This window comes from Brienomyrus brachyistius, chromosome 22 (assembly GCF_023856365.1).
Source record: "Brienomyrus brachyistius isolate T26 chromosome 22, BBRACH_0.4, whole genome shotgun sequence".
In the NCBI taxonomy this organism is placed as follows: domain Eukaryota; kingdom Metazoa; phylum Chordata; class Actinopteri; order Osteoglossiformes; family Mormyridae; genus Brienomyrus; species Brienomyrus brachyistius.
Window position 1 is genome coordinate 15350240 of NC_064554.1, and position 24948 is coordinate 15375187.

The 24948-nt window shown below is 46.9% G+C and overlaps 1 protein-coding gene across 2 annotated transcripts; it reads left to right on the forward strand.

The window, feature by feature from the left end:
* The first annotated feature begins 715 nt into the window (after nt 1–715).
* Nucleotides 716–23795, forward strand: LOC125718202 (ATP-citrate synthase-like). 2 transcript variants are annotated; one of them, XM_048991863.1, is made up of 29 exons: nt 716–876; nt 3064–3140; nt 3223–3402; nt 4922–5044; nt 7388–7450; nt 7900–8090; nt 9623–9702; nt 11675–11805; nt 13010–13128; nt 15287–15423; nt 15862–15923; nt 16008–16125; nt 16321–16475; nt 16789–16882; nt 17972–18113; nt 18215–18383; nt 18482–18586; nt 18672–18868; nt 19021–19102; nt 19180–19290; nt 19395–19522; nt 19763–19856; nt 19977–20131; nt 20260–20410; nt 21387–21530; nt 22076–22189; nt 22341–22423; nt 22515–22591; nt 22715–23795. In XM_048991863.1, exons 3-29 carry the CDS (start codon nt 3244–3246, stop codon nt 22807–22809), a joined length of 3279 nt encoding a protein of 1092 aa, XP_048847820.1. In that variant the 5' UTR covers nt 716–876; nt 3064–3140; nt 3223–3243; the 3' UTR covers nt 22810–23795. The 2 variants fall into 2 exon arrangements, with proteins under 2 accessions (XP_048847820.1, XP_048847819.1); XM_048991862.1 differs by lacking the exon at nt 3064–3140.
* Nucleotides 23796–24948: the final 1153 nt, after the last annotated feature.

Consider the following 24948-nt stretch of genomic DNA (forward strand, 5'->3'; position numbering starts at 1 on the left):
AGACTATCTAGGTTATTTACATACATGTAAATGCATTTGCAGACTTGTCTCAAATTGAGAACCTCACGCCAGCCAAGTCACCAAAGTTGACAGCCTTGAATATATATGATTCTATAATGTAGATGTCAAATCGAAATTAGTATGCCAGTGACTGGGGACACCCATGGTGAGAGTGAGATCACAGCACCCTACACTGAATGCAGTAATAGTGCATGGTCCCCTCTTGTGGCTCCTGGAATCACTGCACTGCCAATCTGCAGTTTGCTTTGCCCGTTGGTCATGCTTAGGCATAGATGGCGACCCTTTGAGTAGAAATGTGGGCGTCCATAGGCTTTTCCTCTGTCACATTGTTTATATCCCTGTGTTTAACTTTTTATGAAAGTAACCTGATGAATTACGCCTCTTAGGACGTTATTAGGTGAAACGAATAGGGTTCAAAAGTGTAACTCATTCACGCCGCTGTGGTTGATATATTTCAAAGCCACTAAGTGACAGGTACGTATACACATATATACGGTCACGCATTTGCATTTTCTGATATTCACGTGTATTGTACAGTGATATAGGCCTGTAATCACACTGATTTGGCAAAATTAACGGTCAAACCTTGGCGAACGTGCGATGGTCTCCGCCTCCAATCAGCGGGGCCGGTCCGCTCCGCCGGGTGGCCTGAGCCAATCAGCGCGCAGGAAAGTCAGCTAATCGGATAACGAGAGCGCGGTCGGCGTGAAAGCGGGGGGCGGCGGCACAGCAGCTGCAGCATCAGCATCGGCCGGCCGCGTTAGGAGCGCCATCCGGAGCACATCCGAGTAAGAAGTGCGAGACGGATCTCTGCGGACCGGGATTGCTTCTTCCTGCAGTTTTCGCGCAGCAAAGGTAAGGCGGTGTTCATAGAGTAGGTGAAGCTCGCACGTTTTCGGCGCTCCGTAAACTCGCCGGCTGCTGCGCCTGAAGTTAGAGGGATCGCCGGGCGCGCAGTCTGCGGGAGTCGGCTTGAAGTCGCAGCCTCTTGATCCTTTATCAGCTTGCATTTTTTTTACCAATACATTCGTTTGTCAGGCGCGTAGATAAATTTATCGGACAAGTCTGTGTAATAAACTTAGCGGTTAACCTCACCCAGTAACTATCCATTCCTCTTCTTGCTCTTCAGATAAGGACTTCGTAGTAAAGTTTCACCATGACAGTTAATACATATGAATCTGTGAGGGCCATTAAACGAAAAATATCAGATTTTTGGTACAATGCTGATAGTAAGTTTAACAGCACAATGCATTATTGACAGTTGTTCACTAAACATTAATGGCTGTATATAAGAATACACACGTTGTTGCTCTGTGTCATATTTTTGCAATCGTATCGATACTATCAGTATTGACAGTGTAGTTGGATTTTAAGATTAAAAAACCATTCTCCCACGTTATTTGCCACTTTATGAAGGGATCTGGGTAGAATCTTGCCTTTTAATACGCAATACAGCACTCCCATCCCTGTTACTGGTAGAAATTTTAGACCATCGAGAGTGTATTGGAGGTAAAGAAGAAATCAGCAATGACACAGGAGAAAGACTCACAGTTGTGTTACGAAATGGCCAACGGGCTTGGAAAGAGAACTGCTATTCATTTGATATTCATAGATAAGCAGGTTGAGAGCCTTGTTTACGTGTACGTTTATCTTTACCTATCTTTTAATACAATAAATGAAACCGAGAAGCGCTTAAAAACAACAACTTGACAAGAGTCATCGTAAGTTTTATTGGGGGGAAGCGTGTTGATTCCTCGTCCGTAGGTCCAAAGGTCTGCTTACCGCCGGTCGGTGTCCGGTGCGCCGCCGGTTCCTGATCTGCCACCGCACCGGTAACGACCGGGCAGCAGGTGTCCGCGAATGGTGTCATTTAAACTACATGCATTTCGCTGTGCTCTGGTTGTTAGTGGGAGAAAAGACTTACCAGCGCAACCTGATCATTAACGGGGTGCGGTGTCGCTCGGCTGGGAGTGTGTCAGATCAGAGAATGATAAGGATTTCTCAACCCATGTAGATACGCCCAACCGCACACAGCTGTTGCCTTGTTTCATGCAGCATGAGATGCTCTGCATCTTCTTCCCTCTCTCTGCTGTGGAGTCAGATATTTGATTCCTGTTAAGATTCCCCGTGACACTCCTGGTTCATTTGTATTTCTTAGTGCAGTTTTGCAAAGTGGGTTGCATGAATGTCCTGGGTTGTGATCCTATCGCATCACCACTATATAATTCAACATGTCTCTCTCCCTACAATGTCCCATGTTATCTCTTACAGGTAGAAATAAAGCAATATGAAATTAGAATTGGTTAAGGCATGCAATGTCCAAAAAGCCCGGTCTTCCCTTTTATTAAAGATTGGAAATGTTCTGTTAGGTAAATTCATATTAAACAGCTGAACAATGTATTTGCTAAATTTATAGCGGAAGGACTTGGTTTGAAATAATGCATCCTGGGGCTTGAGCAGTTAGCGAGGGTGGGGGGTCGGGCCCCCTCATAGCTGGACCTCTCTTGCCTCCGAATTTCTTTGCAGCTGCCTTTTTCTGCCGTGCTGCCTCACCCCAGCTGAGCAGAAGCACCCTGTGATAGTGCGCCTCCCCCTAATTGTTTCTGTGGGTCTGGAACTCACCACAGCTGCCTGACAGTTTTTTTTACAACATGCCCATGAGTGTCTCACACTTTTTTTTTTTTTTTTTTTTTTTTTTTTTTTCCTGAATTTGGCTTCTATCTTCTCCCTACCTATCTTTTCTCTGCTCTGATTGGTTAGCACTCAGGTTATCCCCCCCCTCCCCCTCCCCAAGCTTGATTAATCAAGAGGTGCAGAAGGAGAACCATGCCTAAATGCTGGAGGTCCAGGTCTGGATTACGTTTCAGCCTCTTACCCCCCCAAACCCCAATTTGTATCTGGTAAGAGTGGGGGGAGGCGGACAGTGAGGGTGCAGAGAGGCCACTGTACTGTGCCTAAGTCTCTCCTCAGGATTCAAGGTTCAATATCCTTCATGTGCCTTTTGTACATAAATACAAAAGAATTCTTATCCGCACTATACAGTCAGTGACGTATAACATCCAGCAGGATCCCACAGCACAGAACAAGACGAAGCAGACGTATGACTAGGTACTGTAGAGGTACGCAAACGTGGCAGAGGAAAGTGTGACGTGCAAAGTGTCGCTTGGTCCAGTAAGGTGTCCTTCCACGCCTCGGTCGCAGGCAAGTGTCGACTGAACGGCCATGTCTGCCAAAGCCATCTCTGAGCAGACGGGGAAGGAGTTCCTCTACAAGTATATCTGCACCTCGGCCACCGTCCAGAACCGCTTCAAGTATGCCAGTGTGACAGCCGATACCGACTGGGACCGGCTTGCCCAAGAGCACCCGTGGCTGCATACCGAGGTGAGCCGGCTGCTCACACCCATACGGCAACAAAGACATTGTTACTTTAACACAACAAGAATAAAATTCAGCTATGACACATTTCTCCAATTGTCCTTGAGTGAACTCTGTAATGCCATTAAAATTTGTCTCCTTCTGTCTCATTCTGACGATACTGGACTCGGCTTCCATGTTATCTTGATATTTGGTTGGAGCCAGCCATGACAATGCAAAACCCAGAGGATTTATCTGCCATTTAGCCTTGACAGTCGCCGCTGTCCCCTGATTCCTGGCTGCATTCCAGAATTAAATGGAAAGTAATTTGATTGTCTTGAGCAGTAGATGTTGGGCTGTAGGCCAGAAGGTAGTTTGTGCCTGAACTCTGCCCAGGGGTTTATGCAGGAAGTTGGTACATGAGATAGGAGGCTGTAAACTGGCTGGGGTATCTCTGGCAAGCTGAGCGTCCTCCTGCTTTGCATTTACCTTTCAAAGAAAGAGAGCTTTTGGACTGTCAGAACGTGACACTTCGCGGTGAAAGGCCAAGATAAATGTTAGAGGAAGACATTTAATTCTGCCTATTATACTCTGTCTGTATGGTACTGAGTGATTTCAGTGTGCAGAGCTTCCTCATTTTCTGGGATATTTTAATAGTGAATATACTATCTTTTAATGTTTTTTGGCGCTCAATATTCACTGTTTTAAAAAACTGGTTCGACTGGAATGTGAATGTGAAGGGAATTTTGCCCTGAAGTATAAAGCGTTTGTTATACGGAAAATCTTACCTGTGACACAAGCGCTGATTGTAACCTGAGAAATTCCACTCGCTATTGCCATGCTGTTCACTGCTTTGTGGGTATGGTGGACTGTGATTGGTCCTTGTGAGGGCGTTCTCTCATACTCGATTACTAAGAGGGACCAGTAGTGAGCCCTGACCACAGAGAATGCATTAATACCTGATATGCATCTGATTTTAATTATCGGCTTGTTCAATTAGAGGTGAGAAGTTCAGGTTCAGAAAGTAAAAATTCATGATGAAGATTTAGTTTCAACCAACCAGTTGAGTATTCGGTATTCAGTCTTAAAAAAAACTGGTTCGGTGAAACACGTGGAATGTAAATGGAATCTTGGATCTTGAATCTGGATTTTTACTCTCTGGACCTGAACGATCCACCTCTAATTAATGAAATTTAAACAACAGTTTATGGTAATTTGGTATCCTAATAATTTATTCAGTAGCGGTACTAAGATCCCCATGATTACTGTGCAGTAGTTGGTAGTTTCATGATCATTAGTCCAAGTGCCTGACTGATGTCATATGAATAACCAGGTGACCACTGGGAGCTGTAATATACACTTTTTACATGGAATATTTGCCGTGGAGTACAGTATCATCCCTTATCCCTTTCCCTCTTTTTTTTGGTTTTCTGGTTTTCTTTTGAATATCTGATACAGTGTGCTTCATGATGGCTTACTTAAGAAGTCCCTGTATGTTTGCCGTGACTCGATTGGCTGACAGCAGTCATGTTATCCTGCCCCACAGCGACTGGTGATAAAGCCTGATCAGCTGATCAAGAGGCGGGGAAAGCTGGGACTGGTGGGCGTCAACCTGGACCTGAAAGGCGTACAGGATTGGCTGAGACCCCGGCTTTTGAAGGAAACCACGGTGAGTCGGGACGCTCCGCCCAAATGGGCGGGCCTTATTTGTGGGTGGGTCATGCATGGCTTTTCCGTTTTACTTTTTTGTCTGAAGTGGTCACACCTCAGATGAAACAGCTCGTCTCTGGCTCCCGAATCCCACACATAAGCCCGTAATTACCTTCGACTCCCTCTTCCCACATACTGCGAAAGAGATGTGCTTCAACATGTCTTACCAACATTAAGAAAAGCCAGTCAGCCTGTCCAGGGTCTCTGCTCTTCAAAAGCACGCTGTCTTCCTCCCCCGATGTTAATTTTCTGAATAAATTCTCAGATTCTGCCTGCCTGACGACTCAGCCTTCCAGCTATAAATCAGATCCAGCATTTTTCCTGAACACCCCCCCCCCCCTCCTCCAGGCTGCACGTTGTGGTTTAGTTTTCAGTAAATATCAAATGGAGTCGTTTGTGTCATAACATTTCCTCCTTGTGTGGTATTATGGTTCGTATCCCCCATCTCTCCCCCCCCCCCCCCATTCTCCCAGCTCTTTCTCTCCCATGAATCAGTGAGAGGTCCCAGTTTGGCCGCAAATAGCCCTCCATTGTTTCCCTGAGTGCTTTAAGATGGTGAGGGGGGCACAGCCCTCCGCTTTGTGGGCCTGCCTTCCACTCTCCGCTTTCCTGTCCCCTGTTCCCTTTAGCTCTCTTACCTCTTTCTCTAAAATGTCACCAGACACTTCTATCACAGCGGCGCCGGAGTAACTGCCTGCTGACATAAACTGCCTCAGAGGTACCGGGAGATCAGTCCCTTTGTGAAGGTGCACCTGCTGTTTGGTGATATGGTGCTGGTGCGGGGATTTCAGGCGGCACATTTGGGGCAGCGTTTGGCTTGGAGGGCTAAGCCTCTGTGCCTGTGATCAGAAGGCCGCCGGCCTCAGCGAATCAGTCACGTCCGTGGGCCCTTGAGAAAGACCTTTGACCCCCAGCTCCATGGGCGCCGCTGCAGGCCGCTGACCTTTGACCCCCAGCTCCATGGGCACCACCGCAGGCCGCTGCCCGTCCCTGCCAAGCTTGCTGTCCCCTTAATATCTGTCTGTGTACCTGTGGAGAGCATGATGCTGTAGGCAAAAAGAGAATTTCCCCAGGAGAGACCAATAAAATGAAAAACAATTACTATTAAATTTGTTCAGGTAAGACGCAGTGAAACGGCTGAACTGTAGTTCAATTGCTTGACATACAGGATGCATGGTCGAAAAAATAAGGATGTGCAGTCAGAAGTAGGGGGTCTGTCCTCCTCTGTGACCAGACCAGTAAGGGGTGACCCCCCTCCCAAACTGACCGTATTAGACAGTGAATGGACATAAACTGTATATTCAATATGGCCACTGTCATGTTTATGTAGGAGTTAGAGCCTCTTAATCCCAGAGGACATTTATCCACCGGCTCATTCTGCCACGGTGTCCTGGAGAATGTTACTGGGAATCATTCCTGCCTGCTGCTGTCAGACACCACAAGGCCCCCGCCCACTCGCCCTCTGCCGTAACGCGTCAGGAAGCAGTCCATCTTACAAAAGTGAAGTCCGGCACTTTCCGCATTCTCTCATGTCACACTCCCTCCGCGAATTACTTCTTCCCCTCTTGACATTTATTTATTTCATCAATATTTAATATTATCCTCTTTCTGAGGATTCCGTTTGTGTGCATTTTTTTGTTTGTTTGTTTTTTGCCCTGAATGTATGTTAGTCTTTGCTCTACATGCTCACTGCTGTATGCAGTATTATTTCCCTCTGGGATCAATGAAGTTGATTCTAATTCCAATAGGCAGTAACGTACAGATGGAGTATCGTGCCTGGGATGTTGGGCCCTCACTCGCATTGCAGCTAATGCCTTGAGGTCTTCTGAGCACTTCTGATGCACATGTTGGCCTCGGCCTGTCTGGTTTTATTCTCCTCTTTCTGTCACTGCGCATCTCCCATTGTTGCCGTCACTGCCTCCTGGCTCTAACGCCAGCCATGTTCAGTGCCCCCCTCCCCCCCCCGAAGCAGTGCTTTCCTGTCTGGTTCATGGGGAGCCACAGTCAGTCCATGTTTTTGCTCCCTCCAAGCTCATTGCCAGACAGTTCACATTTTCGCACCGGGACCTGGGAGGGAGCAAAAATGTCGATTTTTTGTCTGCGGGTCCCGAGGGCCGGATTGGGAAATGTTGCCCTAAAGGTTTACTTTCCGAGTGCCAGTCTGAAGTATTATAGGATGTTTTTCTCTGATTCTATAGGCATCCAGGCCGATGCTCTGTGTCATGCATGTTTGTTTGTACATAGTCCTAATGGAATGGATTCACCAGATAAACGAACGTGAACATTCGTTTTGTGTCCTCAGGTGGCAAAGGCAAAGGGGATCTTGAAGAACTTCCTCATCGAGCCGTTCGTGGCGCATAAGCAGGTGACCGTGCTCTGCTGTCTTGCTCTGTTGGTGCTCTCTGAGAAGCGCGTGTGTTGTTCCGGTTCTGGGATTTTTGTGCATGGTTAATAAGACCTAACTTGTTTCATGCTGGATATAAACTGGGTTGGATAAAGAAGGGGTTCTCAACCGGTCTGTGGGCAGTATTCTCCTAGGCCATGGGATACTGGGTGATTTTGGGGGGGGGGTGGTTAATTTCCTAAAATTACCTATATATTTTCAAGCTATACCTTTTTTTTTTTTTTTTTTTTTTTTTTGACATGCCAGCACCCATCCCCATCAGATCAAAAGTTTTACTGGTCCCAGTGAAAAGATTGAGAACCCCTAGGCTGAAGAATCACGTCTTTGTTCATTAGTCACATAGTGAGAATAAGAAGGTCCCTTCCTGAGAACCTGGGTCATAATGTCAGCCTCTCCGCGGTGTCCCTCAGGAGCAGGAATTCTACATCTGCATCTATGCCGCCCGCGAGGGTGACTACGTGCTCTTCCACCACGAGGGCGGCGTGGACGTCGGTGACGTGGACGCCAAGGCCCAGAAGCTTCTGGTGGGCGTGGACAAGAAGCTGACCGAGGACGCAGTCAAGGGACGCCTTCTGACGCACGTTCCTGCAGACAAGAGAGAGTGAGTAGACCCGCTTAGCAGGGGGGATTCTAGAATTTATTTAATTTTTTTTAAGATGGGGGAGGAAGGTTATAAGAGGGGCCATAAATTAGAAAGTGGGGCCAAGATTTTCGTTAACTATTCAAAGCATTTGATTGGCTGAGGTACAGGGGATGGGCCACTCTTGTAGCCAATCAGCTGGGGCTTGTGCTTCAGTGGCCCCGCCCCTTTACACACCCTCTCACCCTATTAGTGGCTGGAGCAGATCTTCAGGGACAGGATTTCAGGTCCAGTTAGTGGCAGAGAAGAACAAAGCCCCTCCCTTTCCAAGCCTTTAGGCCCTGAAGGATCCTTAAACGCAGTTCCCATAATTAAAATGCCTTAAAAGGAGGTGACAATAACAGTGTGTACTCATATATTTTTTTTATATGATGACACTCTTGGAGACCTTCCTTCCATTAACAAAATGAAGCCTTTCCTTGCCTTTACGTCCCCCTCCCCACCAAGGGTGCAGTCTGAGCGTGTCCCTGGAGTAGATCATTTTGATAAGTGTGTGCAGAAGCCACCATCAGCCCCCTCAATCTGTTTTGCCCCCCCCCCAACCCCCGGCTGGCAGATCCCCCCAACAGTAGGTCCTGGCTGCCTGCGTTGGCTGACATTGAGAAAGATCGCCCCCCCCCCCCCCACCCCCCCCAACTGGCATGTCACCCACCAGAGTCTAGCTGCCAGTTCTACCTCTGGAGGACTCATAAATCCCAGACGCAGAAGCTGAGTCACCCCCCCCCCCCCCCCCCCCGCGCCCCGTCTTTGAGGTTAATGGCTTGTTGGCTCCCGGTTTGCGGAGAGACTGAAATCTACGTCGCGCGACTCCGCCAGACTGACGTTCACCCGCTTCGTGCCATAGCTTCGCGCAAAAACCCTGACGGATCGAGCAGAGCTTTTAGTTCAGTTTGTGGCCCCTAGCAGGGCCCTTAGCGCCCAGGGGCCATTTGACCCTGCCTTCTCAAAAAGGCTTTAGTTAATAGGATCGACTAAATAAATTAAATGTAAATGTCACCTAACTCAGATGGCCTCCTTTTGAACACGTGCGCTTTGGCTGTATTCAGGATTGGAAGATTGATTCTTATTGGGTAATATGATTTAAACAACCATAAAGGTATTACCATTGTTATTAGTATAAAAGGCACCTGGAAAGGAGAAGCGGAAACAGCAGCGTAATGCATTTACATAATACCAATATCAAATCAAATAGGATCCGGAATTGTTAAGGCAGTGGTGTAGCAAAATGGATCGGAGTGGGCGTGTCCTGCTCGGAAGGCTGTGTTATTTTGCTGCAGTGAATTATGGGTACAGATGGGAGCCACACTGCAGTTATCGGGCAGGATCTGGAGACTGGAAGCAGGGAATGGGTAGAGTGTTTGGGTACGCAGGGAATGGGTAGAGTGTTTGGGTACGCAGGGAATGGGTAGAGTGTTTGGGTACGCAGGGAATGGGTAGAGTGTTTGGGTACGCAGGGTTGGGGTGACTAAGCTCTGCTTTATTCCATCCTACAGGGTCCTGGCTAGTTTTGTGGTGGGGCTCTTCAACCTGTACGAGGAGCTGTTCTTTACTTACCTGGAGATTAACCCACTGGGTAGGTACTGCCTCTTACAACAGCTGTACACCCTGGAGGAGCAGTCAGGCCTGAATGTCCTGGCTTAACCCGCAGCCGCAACATGGTAGCGGATCTCTTGAGGCGTCTGTCCGCCTGGTGACTTGATCACCCTCTGAGCCCCCTCTGGGTAGGAGGAGCTCCTTTAGACGCTCATCTGAGGAACTCTCTAGGAAAGAGCACAAGTACAGATGCTGGAAGCGCTTCAGGTATACGGAGCTCACAGGAAGTCTTGGAGCTCTTGATTAATACTGTAAAAATGTTGCAAATTTATTAGCTTCATAACAATAGTACATTAACAAGCAGTGTTTAACATCTGTACATATCTTCTTCACACACATTATCTTTTTATCAAGTGTCATAATTTTTTTGACTAAATCATTCAGTTCTGTTTTTGCCATCTTGCTCCTAATTGAAATTGAGGTTGTTGTCTTCCAAGGGGACACTAAACACAGATGTTTGGTGTTTTGTTATTGAAAAGGTGTTGCTAATTAAAAAGCACCCAGTGATGCTTGCCAATTAATTTTTTTTTAACTTCTGAACAGCTTTTCTAGAACCATAATTTGGGTTTCAATGTCTTACTACTTGAAATGAATGTTTCACTTAAAACTAATTATTTCTAATATGACTTTTTTTTTTTTTTAAAGATGAATAAAGTACAGTAGTAATTTGTTATAGCGCCTATTATTTTGCAATATATTTGCTGTATTAAGCAAATATCCCATGTCTTTCTGTGAGCTCTGTGTGTTAAGTAGCCCCTCATCCCACCTGAACAGAAAACACAACCTCAAGCATAACCTGAGTATTTTTGGATACCAGTTAGAATAGGAAGGATACACGTTATCCATAATGAATGACTCGGCAGTGTGATGAACCTGCATGCCGCTGGAAGGTGGTTCAGAGAGCAGGCCGGCTTGGCTGCCTTTGATGGTCTCCTACAGGCTCAGTGTAGACGGTTGTGTCTTCAGAGCCCTGAATCAATGCGGTGGCTTTGCAGATCTGAGATGCTGCCTGTCAATTCGCTGGGTTCATTGCTGGTGACTGCAGGTTCAGGACAGTGACTCTTAAAGCACCACCAGCTGTGCGACTGTGTTCCTGGTGCTAAACACTGTAGAGAAATGTTATACAGGTATAGGAATAAGCAACCATGTGTTTTATTCTTTGACAGTCAGACATGGGCAGACAGAGCTGATGTATCCGTCCATCCATCCATCCATCTCTCTGTCTTCTAACCACATATTCCGGTCATGGTCACAGGGTAACACACATCAGTCAGAGAGAGATAAATCAGCACACCTCTTGCTGTTTTTACTGCCCGCATCCACAAATCTCTGCCCCGCCCGCAGTCTGGATGTTTTCCTGACCGTTTCTATCGGACCTTCCATCATCCCCTGATCGTACATCAGGCCTGTCCCTTTTAACGGAGCATGTTCTACCAAATAGCATCAGATTGCCCGCCTCCCCATTTGTGATTAACGGAGCCCTTGCCCTGGCTCCCTCCCTGTCATTCCCCCCCCCCAGCTGTAAGGGGGAAGGGGGCTGTCTCAGATGTATGATGTTGGTGGCCCTGGTTTTGCTTCAGATGCCTCGTCAGGAAATCCAGGAGTCTTAACATCTGCATCTCAGAACATTCAGAGGCCCTGCAGGAGTTACTCGGACACCTTGCCCCAAACAGGCGTTTTTAAGGGACTGGAATTGGGATTATTTTTCGTATCTTCACATTTATGGTGTACATTTACGAAACAGGTTCATGTAACTTCTGGTCCAGTTGAGGGTCTTGCTCAAGGGTCCAGGTTGAAATCACTCGGTAACAGCCATGGCATCCTAGCTTACTGGGTTAAAGTTTTCTTGCCGCATCGATTGCCTTCTCTGCAGATGATCACGATGATTTCCGATGGCACCACGAACAAACCGTAATTCCCGATGGTTCTCTCCCCATCTGCCCCCCCCCCAGTGGTCACCAAGGATGGCGTCTTTGTGCTGGACATGGCGGCAAAAATCGACGCCACCGCCGACTACATCTGCAAGGCGAAGTGGGGCGACATAGAGTTCCCCCCCCCGTTTGGGAGGGAGGCGTACCCCGAGGTGAGTCTCCCCGGTCCAGGCAAGAAACTTCTAGTTGATCGTTGGTCCCACGCTTCTCATGCCTGATACTGCAGATCAGCTGGCCGAGAATCTGCTTTTGTTTGACAGTGACATTATAGATAGATAGATATATACTTTATTGTGCCCATAGGCAAATTGGACTATTTCAAGTAGTAATAAATTGAGATCCAGTGGGATGTCAGTGGTAAATGAGGGATATTCAGGCCTGAAAGAACATCCTCGTTTGTATTTGCCAGTTAAAAATCCAAAAGCTAGCAAGTCGTCCATCATAAAACCGTGGCAGGAACATTTATGAGCCGCACTTCATCTCCTGTGCACCAACCAGTTGGTGGAATTAGTTGCTTTGGCCAATATCCGTAGACGCCGCGCCCACGTCCGTGTCTCGGGGGGTCATCGATCAGAGAGAATGAGCTCCGCTCTGTGGTAAATCCCCCCGTGACTCATCTGTAGAAGGAGGTCTGATTTGCAAAGCAATGCCACAAATGCCAACTATGAATATAAACTGGCTGTCAGGGATGCCGGTGAAGCGAGACGGACGACCTCTGGGTCACGTTTGACTGCGTGAAGCGGAAGACGTCAACCTCGAATCGTATGTCGTGTTGACAGGGTGTGTCATCGTTGGGTTTGGTTAATTTGGTTGACAGTCGAAAGCGACGCCCCCCCCCAGTCATTCCATTTGATTTGCCCCTGAGCCCGATGAGGGCAGCTTCAGGAAGCCTGACTGCTTCCAAGTCAGGTCAGAAAAAATATGGAAGATGAGGTGATGGAGTTTGGTTAAGCATAAACACCACCCTTTAAGATGAGCAGCTTCTGTTAACTGGCCATGTAAACCTCCAAGACCCTGTTTCCCCGTCGCGGAGCAGCAGACAAACTACGTCTGTTTCTCCACCCTTATTCTGTGCCGAGCTCATCATTTCCCTTCTCCGTAATGGTATTTGGAAAGATGATTTTTCATTATTCATTTAAATTACCAAATACTTTTAGCTAAGGTAGTTTTATAGCTAACTGTAGCTACTCATAGTTTTAGAAATTGGTGTACTGTATTAGAGTTAATTACAGATCCAAAGTGAGGCCCGGTTCTGTAGCAAATGTCCACTCAACGGCCATAAAGCAAGAGCAGGTTTGTGTCGCGTTCGTGGCCCGTGAGTGACCTTGTGTCTGGTTCTGACTTTGGCCACCCCAGGAGGCCTACATTGCCGACCTGGATGCCAAAAGTGGTGCCAGTCTGAAGCTCACCCTGCTCAATCCCCGGGGGAGGATCTGGACCATGGTAGCAGGAGGGGGAGCGTCCGTGGTCTACAGGTACCGTCTGACAGTAGTGGTGTTCTTTGCACTCGTGACCTCACACTCTGCCTCCGTTGCTGTTTTCCCTCTTCATGACCATCTCTAACATCAAATCCACCCTATCCAGAAAGCACTACAGCAGTGTTTCCCAACCCGGTACTCGCAGAACCTCAGACAGCCCACATTTTTGCTCCCGGGAGCTGGGAGGGAGCAAAAATATTCAAACATCTGTGGCTCCCCCAAGGACCAGACTGGGAAACGCTGCGCAACAGGCTTTGTCTTTATTGACAGGGTACTAAGTAGGGTACACTGCTACCTCACACCTTCATGGCTGGGATTCTCCCCACGTTTGCTTGGAGTACGCCGGAGACGTCTCACAGTCCAAAGACATGCAGTTAGGCTATTTGGGGTCTCTAAATTACCCACAGTCCTGTGATGAATTGGTACCCCAGCCTTGTGCCTTGTGCTACCTGGACTCCAGCCCCTCTATTTCAATACTGTGTCTCTAAATTTTCCTTGAGTGTGTTTGAGCTATGATGGACTGGCATCCCATCCTGTGCTCGCTAGGATAGACTCCAGGGTCAAAGTTGATGGATGGATAGATAGATGCATAGATTAAAACGCCAGCACTTAATCTGGGGCTGTTTGGGCGCCATATTGATTTAGCCACCATGATTTCCAGTGAATGTGAGTCCAGGCAAATTTGTACTATTTATGGAGTTTTTTTTTTGCAGGTTTCCAGTCTCTAAAGACCGGCGTTCATGCACTGATTCTGGAGCCTCAGTTTTTAATTTCTCCTGAGTATTTTGTGTTTTGCAGTCGGATTTTATTGTAAATTCGTGGTCTCTCTGCTGGTCTCCCATAAGACCCTTCTCCTAAAATGCTCCCGTTTTAGAAAGGCGACACAGATGAAGTAAGACATGAAACAGGTTGCAGGCCTCTCATTTTCCCCTGGATCTAATTCTGCGTGCGTCATATATTCAGCGCACAGAAGGGCCAGCGCCTAATTAGTGCGAGTCCTCAGCTGTAACTTCTGAAATTTGGGCACAGATGCGAGACAGACAGTGGAGCGGCGAATCGCGAAAACATCTCATTTAGTTAAAAAGAGAAACATGAAAATGCCGCACAGTGGCATATAAATGGGAAGACGGAGGGATTTCTGGGTAATGAGCCATCTGGCAGAGAAGTGATGTTTGGAGGTGCTGTATCGTGACTGATTATGCCTGCTGCAGACCAGAGGGTCTGTGGCAGGCTATCATGTGGAGGGGAGTTAATTAGCGGAACTGGGAGGAATATCTGATCAATCCCATAATCCCCAGAACGGCATGACATCATCTCCTGTGAAGGGATAGCTAATAAAGGAAAATATCCAGTTTCAGACAAGATGTTAATGCGGGTCTTGATTATAATAATAATAATAATAATTAGTATGCTATTAATATAATAGTAATAACTCGCTTGATTTATATATTTCATTTGTTGTCCAATATAATGATGTCCAACGTAACAATATCCAATTTGTAACAATTGTGACTATTTACTGTAGATGGAATACTCCCATTCTCCTCTGCCTACGAATAGCATTTGACCAATGAAAAGATGTTTTATGAATTAATTTACTTAAACAGTATAAAGATAAATACTAATTAACATTTGTATCCATGATGGTCTTTTGTATGGATAACTTAATATCGCTAATTTTAACAAGTTAACGTTAAACGGCTAGATAAGTTAAAAAAAAAATGTATATATTGTAAATATAAAGCTAGATTAATGTTTGGTCTTTACATCAAAATGAAGTATCTTGTTGACACTGACCTATTTGCCTCGCTTACAACAATCCACATAAGTTCATTTTAAACATTAAACCGTTCACTGACAGCTATGTAAAGATCGTTTTCAGTTTGGGGTGCTGAAGATCTCAATATGTTATCAGTTTAGGTTTAAGTGTTTTTTTTTTTCTTTTTTGAGAAAATGCATTTTTCCCATCCTTCCATCTATTTCCCCTGACTGCTTATCTATTACTAGGTCATAGTGAGTCTGGAGCCTATCCCAGCACATACAGGGAAAAAGGCAGGGGACACTCTGGATGGGACGCCAATCCAAGGCAAGACCTGTTTATAGGATGTAAACAGCTCTTACTTCCTGTAACCCCCTCGCTCCCCCTCCCCTGCAGTGACACCATCTGTGATCTGGGTGGGGTCGACGAGCTGGCCAATTATGGGGAGTACTCGGGCGCACCCAGCGAGCAGCAGACATACGACTACGCCAAGACCATCCTTTCCCTGATGACGCGAGAGAAGCACCGTGATGGTAATCCCACCCTGATGTGGCACTGCGCTGCTCCACGCTGCCACACTGTGGACATGTCAGTCTGAGTGCACTCGCCAGCAACAGGGACTGACATGTCAGTCTGAGTGCACTCGCCAGCAACAGGGACTGAAATGTCAGTCTGAGTGCACTCGCCAGCAACAGGGACTGAAATGTCAGTCTCTTATTCCAGCTGTCCTTTGACACAACACTGGCAATGTTGCTTCCTGGTCTGGTCAGAAAAGGAAAGGCAGAAAGAAAGGGAGCGAGAGAGAAAGAAAGGAACATCTTGTTTTTATATTTCATTGATCCTTTTTACTCGTTTACCTTTTTTCCTCTACATAAATCGACCCTTTTATACAGCCTTTTCGCCTGTGATTGTATTTAAACGTGCCTGTTGTGTACTCCCACAACTGTTACCTGTCTTCTGATTTTCTTCAGGAAAAGTGCTGATTATTGGGGGAAGCATCGCCAACTTCACTAATGTGGCAGCTACGTTCAAGGTGCAGTGATGTGTGTGCAGTGCCAAGCTGTGCCACTGGAGGGCCTCGGTGAGCACCAGAAATGACTGGTGTTTTTGTATGTAGGGCATTGTGAGAGCCATTAAGGACTACCAGGTGCCCTTGCAGGAGCACGAAGTCTCCATCTTTGTGCGTCGCGGTGGGCCCAACTACCAGGAGGGTCTCAGGGTGATGGGGGAAGTAGGTGAGTCGCCCGGGAGATAGTAGAATGTTTACAATGGGGTTACTGCCCAACCAAAGATGCAAGTAAGCATCGAGGATGCGGGAGATGTGTGAACCTTTGATAGTATCTCTGACATTTCATATCTTTCACATCAAACTAACAGTGATGACATAGAGCTTGCATTTATGACATCATAATGATCCCAACCCGTTACAGGGAAGACCACTGGGATCCCCATCCACGTCTTCGGCACCGAGACCCACATGACGGCCATCGTGGGCATGGCCCTGGGTCACCGGCCAATCCCCAACCAGCCGCCGGCAGCCGCCCACACCGCCAACTTCCTGCTGAACACCAGTGGCAGTGTTTCGGTACAGTGACTTGCTCATTGCAAGAGAGTCCCACTGGAGAGCTGAATAATGATGTTTGGGAATGCACGGATAAATACACCACATACTCTGCCTCTCATTACTCAAGGGTACTTTGTAACCTCCCATACAGACGCCTGTAACATCTCTTGAATAATGGCTTCAGAATAATGTTATTCCAAAGCGAAAAAACATAATTGGCACCATTGAATTGGGAAGGGGGGGAGGAGGTTTTGCAAGGCTGCTACCTCAGTGCTCCACTAAGATGTCTGGCTTGTCCTTTGTGGGGCCGTCGTAACCCTGTCCGTCTCCTTAGACCCCAGGGACCAGCAGAACGGCCTCCTTCTCTGAGCCCAAAGCTGCCAGCAATGCCTCGCCTGCTAAAAAGTCCAAGCCGGCCATCCCTCCAGGTAACCTAATTCTCCTACCTTCTCTTCTGTTCTTTGAGGAGGTCTATGCAGAAAGTTTTGGAGCAGGCCTTCCCACTGTATATCCAGGTCCTATCACAGCCGTTGTCTTAGTGGGGAACAATAAAGTTCTCACTGTGATAGAAGACGGCCACAAAATCAGGTGTCCGGTGTGTGAGGTTGGTAACTCGCACTCTTGTAAGATTTCAACTCAGGTTTGCTGCAATCGAATTGAGAAGGAACCCCCCCCCCCCCCCCCAAATTTCTGGTGAATTAGTCACTGTGGCGTGTCCTCATTTCCACTTTTACCCAGAGCCCAAGTGTGTCTTGTTAAATTAATGCTGACAAATTCACTCCCCTTGAAAAAGCCGAAATGGAACCACAAAATTTAAATAGCTGTGGATGTAACGTTAATGAGGTGCCAAGCCCATATCCGCACTAGATCGCACATTGACATTTATCACAGTGACATTTATATTAGGAAGTCATGTGAAACATCATTCTAATTTTTGAGTTTTGGGCTCCACCCCCCTGCCCCAACCCACCCACATCAGCCTGGAGGTTACCTGACTCTGTGCCAGTTGTCTTGGCAACAAACCTCCCTCCGTTCTGTTCCTCTGAATGCCCCGCTTAGAAGGCTAGGCAGGAAGGGAATCCACCCATCGCACATACCAGTCTCTCCTGCAGCCCGTTAGGCAGTTTTGGCACTGAAGTCCTGGCTGCTGAGTCTGTTTCCACACAGAAATACACCCCCCCCACCACTGACACATCATCACAATCGGGTTTTTTTTTTGCTCTGTAATTTCTACTGAGTGCATTTCAGTTCACTTGCCTGCTAAAAATAGGCTTGCATTTTTTTTTTTCTCCTGGTTTATTTCCAAGTTAAAATAACATCGAATAGAATATCTTACTCTGTACTTCTCACTAATAATGCCACATATTTTAAAAGATGAAATGAATAGTAAAATGAAAAATAGTTTGGGCTATTCATAGGAGGGTGTTCTACAGCAAAATTCATCCCAGATCGCAGCGTTTTGAGAATCTGGTGCACGTACATACTGTATATATGGTAATCATAACCTGTTCCCACAGTGAAAGCCACCACGCTGTTCAGTAAGGAGACCAAGGCCATCGTATGGGGCATGCAGACACGCGCGGTGCAGGGGATGCTGGACTTCGACTACGTCTGCTCCAGAGAGGAGCCCTCTGTGGCCGCGATGGTCTACCCCTTCACGTAGGTGGCCGGGTTTCCGTCTCCCAGTGGTCTGTGACCGACCGGCGTGAGGGGAGCTGGCGTCCTGATATCGTGCTCCTGTTGATACTTTTTTTTTTTAGTGGAGACCACAAGCAGAAGTTTTACTGGGGACACAAGGAGATCCTGCTGCCAGTGTACAAGAACATGGGAGATGCCATGAAGAAGCATCCCGAGGTGGATGTGCTCATCAGCTTCGCCTCTCTTCGCTCCGCCTTTGAGAGCACCATAGAGACCATGCAGTACCCCCAGGTAAAGCTTACCGCTGCTGTACACCCATCAGTGGCACGTTGACTACTCGCGTCGATTCCACGCAGGTTCAGTTCAACCGTTCCTCCATGTTCTTCCAGATCCGCACCATTGCCATCATTGCTGAGGGCATCCCTGAAGCCCACACAAGAAGGTTGATCAAAAGGGCGGATGAGAAAGGTGTTACCCTCATTGGCCCAGCCACGGTATGCTCGCAGCCCATTGGCCAGGAACCAACACCTGCTGATCTTCCTTAACTGAGGGCTGTTTCATGTTCTTCCACCCGACCAGGTGGGTGGGATCAAGCCTGGCTGCTTCAAGATTGGCAACACGGGCGGTATGCTGGACAACATCCTGGCCTCAAAGTTGTACCGGCCCGGCAGTGTGGCCTACGTCTCCCGCTCGGGGGGGATGTCAAACGAGCTCAACAATATCATCTCCCGCAACACTGATGGCGTCTTCGAGGGGGTGGCCATTGGGGGCGATAGGTGAGGATCGGGAAGTTTCACGACAGCTGCGATTCCTTAAGCCATATGCCTTGTTTTGTTTGGCTTATAGCAAAACGTGGGACTTTCATGTTATTGTTAAAAAAAAATTTGCCTTTATAAAGACTGGTATTTACAACATGAATACCCTATAGATATCCTGGGTCTACCTTCATGGACCATGTATTGCGATACCAGGACACCCCTGAAGTCAAGATGATTGTGGTGCTAGGGGAGGTACGCTCCTTCAATAAATAGTCCTAAAATGTTAGGAGACGCTGATTATGGGTGTAATTATGGCTTTTCTGCTATAGATCGGTGGTACGGAGGAGTACAAGATCGGTCAGGGCATCAAGTCCGGTAGGATCGCCAAACCCGTGGTGTGCTGGTGCATTGGAACCTGCGCTACCATGTTCTCCTCTGAGGTTAGAGGGTCTGGGGATCCATTGAGGGATGGGTGGCTTTCGTGGGCGATGCTGGTATGTGGAAGTCTCCCTGCCTGATGCAACTGTGCCTTCCTATCCCTTAGGTGCAGTTTGGCCACGCCGGGGCTTGTGCTAACCAGGCCTCGGAGACGGCGGTGGCCAAAAACCAGGCCCTAATGGAGGCAGGCGCCTTTGTGCCAAGAAGCTTCGATGAGCTCGGCGACATCATCAAGTCAGTCGGCGTACCGGCCACGCCCACACGCTGCTCAGGAGCACACTGGCCGAGCCAGTGACTGACTCCTAATGATGTCTGTTCGTACATCCACTTCACAAACTCAATCACGTTAGAGATCAGACGTGTGGGAGAGGGTGGAGAACACTGTGAACAATACTATACATGCCGTGAAGTGTGTGCTGTGAAAATGGGCACTACTATGGCTCTCATTTCCCACCATGTTCTTGTGAACTACAGAAAGGTCTACGATGACCTTGTAGCCAGCCGAGTCATCGTCCCTGCTAAGGAAGTTCCACCTCCAACGGTGCCCATGGACTACTCATGGGCACGGGTAAGTGTGGGAGATACCAACTGCTACTCTAGTGACGCCGATCCTGGACGTCAGTTCTTCATTGGGTATGACTGGTGCCTATTCGCCAACTCATTTTAGCCTCAACCCCCTATGTCGTAGGAACTTGGACTGATCCGCAAGCCCGCCTCTTTCATGACCAGCATCTGTGACGAGCGCGGACAGGAGCTCCTCTATGCCGGCATGCCCATAACCGAGGTCTTCAAAGAGGAGATGGGTCTGGGGGGAGTGCTCGGCCTGCTGTGGTTTCAGAGGAGGTGAGGGGGACCCGGGTGTCCCACTACAGTCCAATTCCTGTGTAGGACACGTCAAACCTTTAAGATAATTAATGCATGGACAGGCATGAACGGTTAGTCTCTTATCGTTCTGTGTTTCTCTGCGCCAGGCTGCCTCGCTACGCCTGCCATTTCATCGAGATGTGCCTCATGGTGACAGCGGACCACGGCCCGGCCGTCTCCGGCGCCCATAACACCATCATCTGTGCCCGCGCGGGCAAGGACCTCATCTCCAGCCTGACTTCCGGGCTGCTGACCATCGTAAGCCGCCTCCTCAGACTCCCTAACCCCGCAAGACGGTCATTTCAAACATCCCTTAATTTCATGTTTTTATTTTTAGTCCCGTAACTCCATGTTTCACTTTGACAAAACTGTTAAACTGAACAGCAGTCGCTTTATCAATCTTTGTTCTTTAACAGTCATACCATTAATTCAATGCTATTATAGCTATGAACAAAGCAAACGCTCCATTTCGTATAATGATTTATGGTATCGTGTGACTTAACAAAAAAGGATCATAGTCGTTAAAAATAAATCTTTCCAGGACTGGTTTATACACAGGAGCCTGTCATCTGGCTGTTTGCTGTGTATCGGCTGTTAGCAAAGTCTCCGTAACCCTCTGCAGGGGGGCTGCTTTTCTCCCTCGCTTTTTGGATACTTTTGTTTGTGCCTGGCACTTTTTCAACGATCGCGATAAGATCAGGAGAACGATGCTGAGTCGTCACACAGGACCATCGCATGACTGCTGATGAAACGAGAAATATTCACCACGTGACAAAATATAAAGCTTTTATAGAACAAAAACTAGGCTTTTTATTAAGACGATTTCTGTTCTGCTTCATAGCTTCTAACAACATTTCTTAAATATTTTTATGCAAAGATATGCGGGTATGAGTATGATTTGCCTAATACCCAAGTACATGCAGGCATCAGATAAGCATAGATCTGCTGGCAGTAGAGGTTCGTCAACTGAAGGTAGAGGTTCTCAGGAGGATATGCCTGCGGTTGATTTGTCAGAAGTCACAATGGTGCCACCTCCTGACACTCATGTTGCCCATCGTGTCAGTGCTGCCCGACCCCGTTTATATAAAGGGGGGCCGGACCGTGATGTTTTGTTCGGCTTCCTGGTATTGTTAGTCCAGAGACTTTGGAGCATGAGTCAATGGAAAGTCTCTACGAAGACGGAAATGAAACCACGCTTGTGCATGAAGCCTGCGTCTGCTTGGGGGCGTTTCAGGGGGACCGGTTTGGAGGGGCTCTGGACGCTGCCGCCAAGCAGTTCAGCAAGGCCTTCGATAGCGGGCTGCTGCCCATGGAGTTCGTCAACAAGATGAAGAAGGACGGCAGACTGATCATGGGCATCGGACACAGGGTGAAGTCGGTCAGTTACGATCGAAATTCTCTTACACTCTGTTTCATCTCATAACAAAATATCAACTATGCTTGGGTTTGAAGACAACACTATCTACCTGCCTACTACACATGCAGGTGACATCCACAGTTACACATACTTTGAAGCCCCTTTTCTCGGTTAGGGTCAGCGTAGTTACTTTGCTTGGCCTTTATGGGGCAGTATAGAGGTCTGACTGGGAATAGATCTTTATAATTTCTATTTAATTTTCATTTTTTTTCTAAATAGTCATACACCAGAATGCAGTCTAAATTTGATTCTCCCCTCGCATGTCCCTGATCTCTTAAGTGCTGTTTCGATAAGTTATTGTGTAACTGAAATGAATTCCACCCCTTGCTCTGCATTGAGGTCCTTGAGGTTTAAAAGGAGGGCAGGTTTCCTCCTAACGATAACCCTGCAAATGTGAGAGCGAGATCAGCTGGTAGAGACCAATATATCACTGGATGGACAACATAAATGTTCACTCATTGCCACTGGTGCGCCTTCAAAGAGCCCCCCCCCCTTTACATTTCCAGATTAACAACCCAGACATGAGAGTTCAGATCCTGAAGGACTTTGTGAAGCAGCACTTCCCAGCCACACAGCTGCTGGACTACGCCCTGGACGTGGAGAAGATCACAACTTCCAAGGTGCCACAGTTTTGCTTCATGGGTCTTGTAGCATGTACATAAATGAGTGTAGATGGGCTTCTTTGAGGCATTTTAACTTGACCTTCTAACAAGAGCTCTGGAGTTTCATATGCCGAGTCTTATCTGACTACCCCTCCCCACACGCACACAGAAACCAAACCTCATCCTGAACGTGGACGGCTTCATCGGGGTGGCCTTCGTGGACCTGCTGAGGACATGCGGTGGATTCACTCGGTAGGGAGGGACAGGGCACCTGTCCGCAGACGGTTCTGTTCACGTTTTCTGTTTTGCCTGCTCGGGCTTCACTACTCTCTCTACCTCGCAGGGACGAGGCTGACGAGTTTGTGGAAATCGGGGCTCTGAACGGAATCTTCGTGCTGGGTAGGAGCATGGGCTTCATAGGTGAGCGGCAGAGGAACATCCTGGTCCTCCATCCGTGTTATTAGCCTTTGTTATACCTCCAGATGTTAAATTTCAAGCCACAAAAAGTAGAGTCAGGATTGCCCCATTTCTTACTATTCCCAGGACACTATTTGGACCAGAAGAGGCTGAAACAAGGCCTTTACCGCCACCCTTGGGACGACATCTCCTACGTGCTTCCGGAACACATGTCCATGTAACCATAGCAACTCCAAAGCCAAACATTCCAGAATATCACCTTCTGTGCTACCCGGAGGGGGAGGGCAGTTAGGGTGTGGATCATATTATTTTGAGAAAATGGCAGCTGAGAATGAAATATCGTGAAGGCATATGTGGAGGAGTTGTTATGATGTGAATGTTACGGTAGCGGAACAACGAAGACCCACGTCGTTCACAATTAGTCAAACAAAAAGTCTGTAGTTAATTAATTAAGACAGTGACTCGCCACTAAACACTGTGACTATAAGCTCATAGCGGAGGGATATCATGAGGGTGAAACGCACATCTGGCTGACCAAATTAAGCCAGTGGACACCATAATTGGGTCCCTCTTCCATTTGTGTGCATGACTGAAGTAAAATCTGTATTGTGACCAAGTCCTATGTCTCTCGAATTAAGACCACCATCACGCAGACAGATGTGCAGCGATGCTTGTCTCATTTACCTTGTTCCTTACCGCTAAAACTCTGCATCACCACTGATACGTATAACCTGGTAACCTCCAGTTTGGAAAATCGCTCTATCTAGAAAATGCTTCCTGGTGCGGTGATCTCAAGCATAATTAGTAAATACCACTCTAATAAAAAATACTATTAACAAAAACATTAACTATTAGCATTGTCTTGTGGTTTTGAGATGACACGTCGGTCAGTTCAAAGCTGGGTCCATCTAAACCAAACTGTGGATTTTGGCTTGTCGTTGCGGAGGGAAAAAAAGGTGTTTCCTGTTTCTCCTTCCATGGTTTCCTGTAGTTCTACGATCTTTATCCGTGTGACTGTGTCCTGGATGACCGGTTCTGAGACTTGTCTGTATTCACTGTTGTAACCCATTTGCTACAATTTTTAAAGGATTTATTTTGCCTATTTTATTTAGATGTATTTTATCTGGAACAGATGTCTTAATGTATAATTAGTATAATATGATGAATGTTATATTGTAGCCAATACAAATAAACGTTAACATCGCAATTGTCATTTTCTGATTTATTTTTGTATGTCCTTGTTTGATAGTGGACAGACAAACACCTATTTTAACACATCATTCTATATTTATCTATTTTAATTATATATAATGTATAATTTATCTAACTAATACCACAGCCTCAGAAGTTATAGAGGAAGGGATTAAAACACTGTTCAGTCTTACCTGAAGTACTGGTTATGTGTGAGTTATGTAGTCTGCTACATAATTACTGGTTCTCGGGACATAAAACTGCAGGCAGTTTGGTTCCACCGACCAGCTTAGGAATACCAGTTAACAAAGCAAAGGGCCTTGTGACCCGGAACATAAACACGGAACCAAACAGAATCATAAGACATACATTTTGATTACAGGAGAAATTAGGTGTACTGTATTCAGTAGGTTGGGGATGTTCAAGGCTGTATGTTCAAAACCTATAGCAGGCACTACAGTCAATTCACCATTAGGCCTTTGAGAAAGGCTCTTGGCCTTAACTGCTAGTCTGCTATGGCAGCGTGTCCCACTCCAGTCCTCCGGGACGCACAGTCGGTCCATGTTTTTGCTCCCTGGATGAAGAAAAAACATGGACTGTGGGTAACTGAAGACTGGATTGGGAAACATTGTGCTATAAGAAATCCCAGCTGTACTCTGACCCCAAAACCTCACATGTATATATATGTCTTTGTCTTTCATGAAGAGTAAGAGAGGATATGTAAAAACTGGCAAAATTTAAAGAGCTGCCGAATATAGTGCCTCTATTCTCAAATTACGATGATCAATGCCTTTATATTTGATTGTATTGCCCTTTCAGGTGCATTTTCAGACATTTTATTTTTTACCGGTTATAGATCACCAGGCTGCTTTTTTCTCTCCAAATTGTGCAGACGCATTTCTGTGTGTGTGTGTGTGTGTGGTGTAATTATTACAACAAAGGGAACATGTTAAATCAAAGATCTTAAACATATAGTAGCTCACGTGCGGTGTACTGGATATCGCATTTCTCTCTAGATGACACCAACAGCGGATCATCAGAATGAGCAAAGATAACTCATTTGCTTTTTCGGGATAGTGGCCTGTCAATGCATGTAGATAAATCAAACTGGCACTTGCAGTACTTCTAAACCCAGAATACCTGCCCTTGCAGTCCTGGCGCCTTTATTC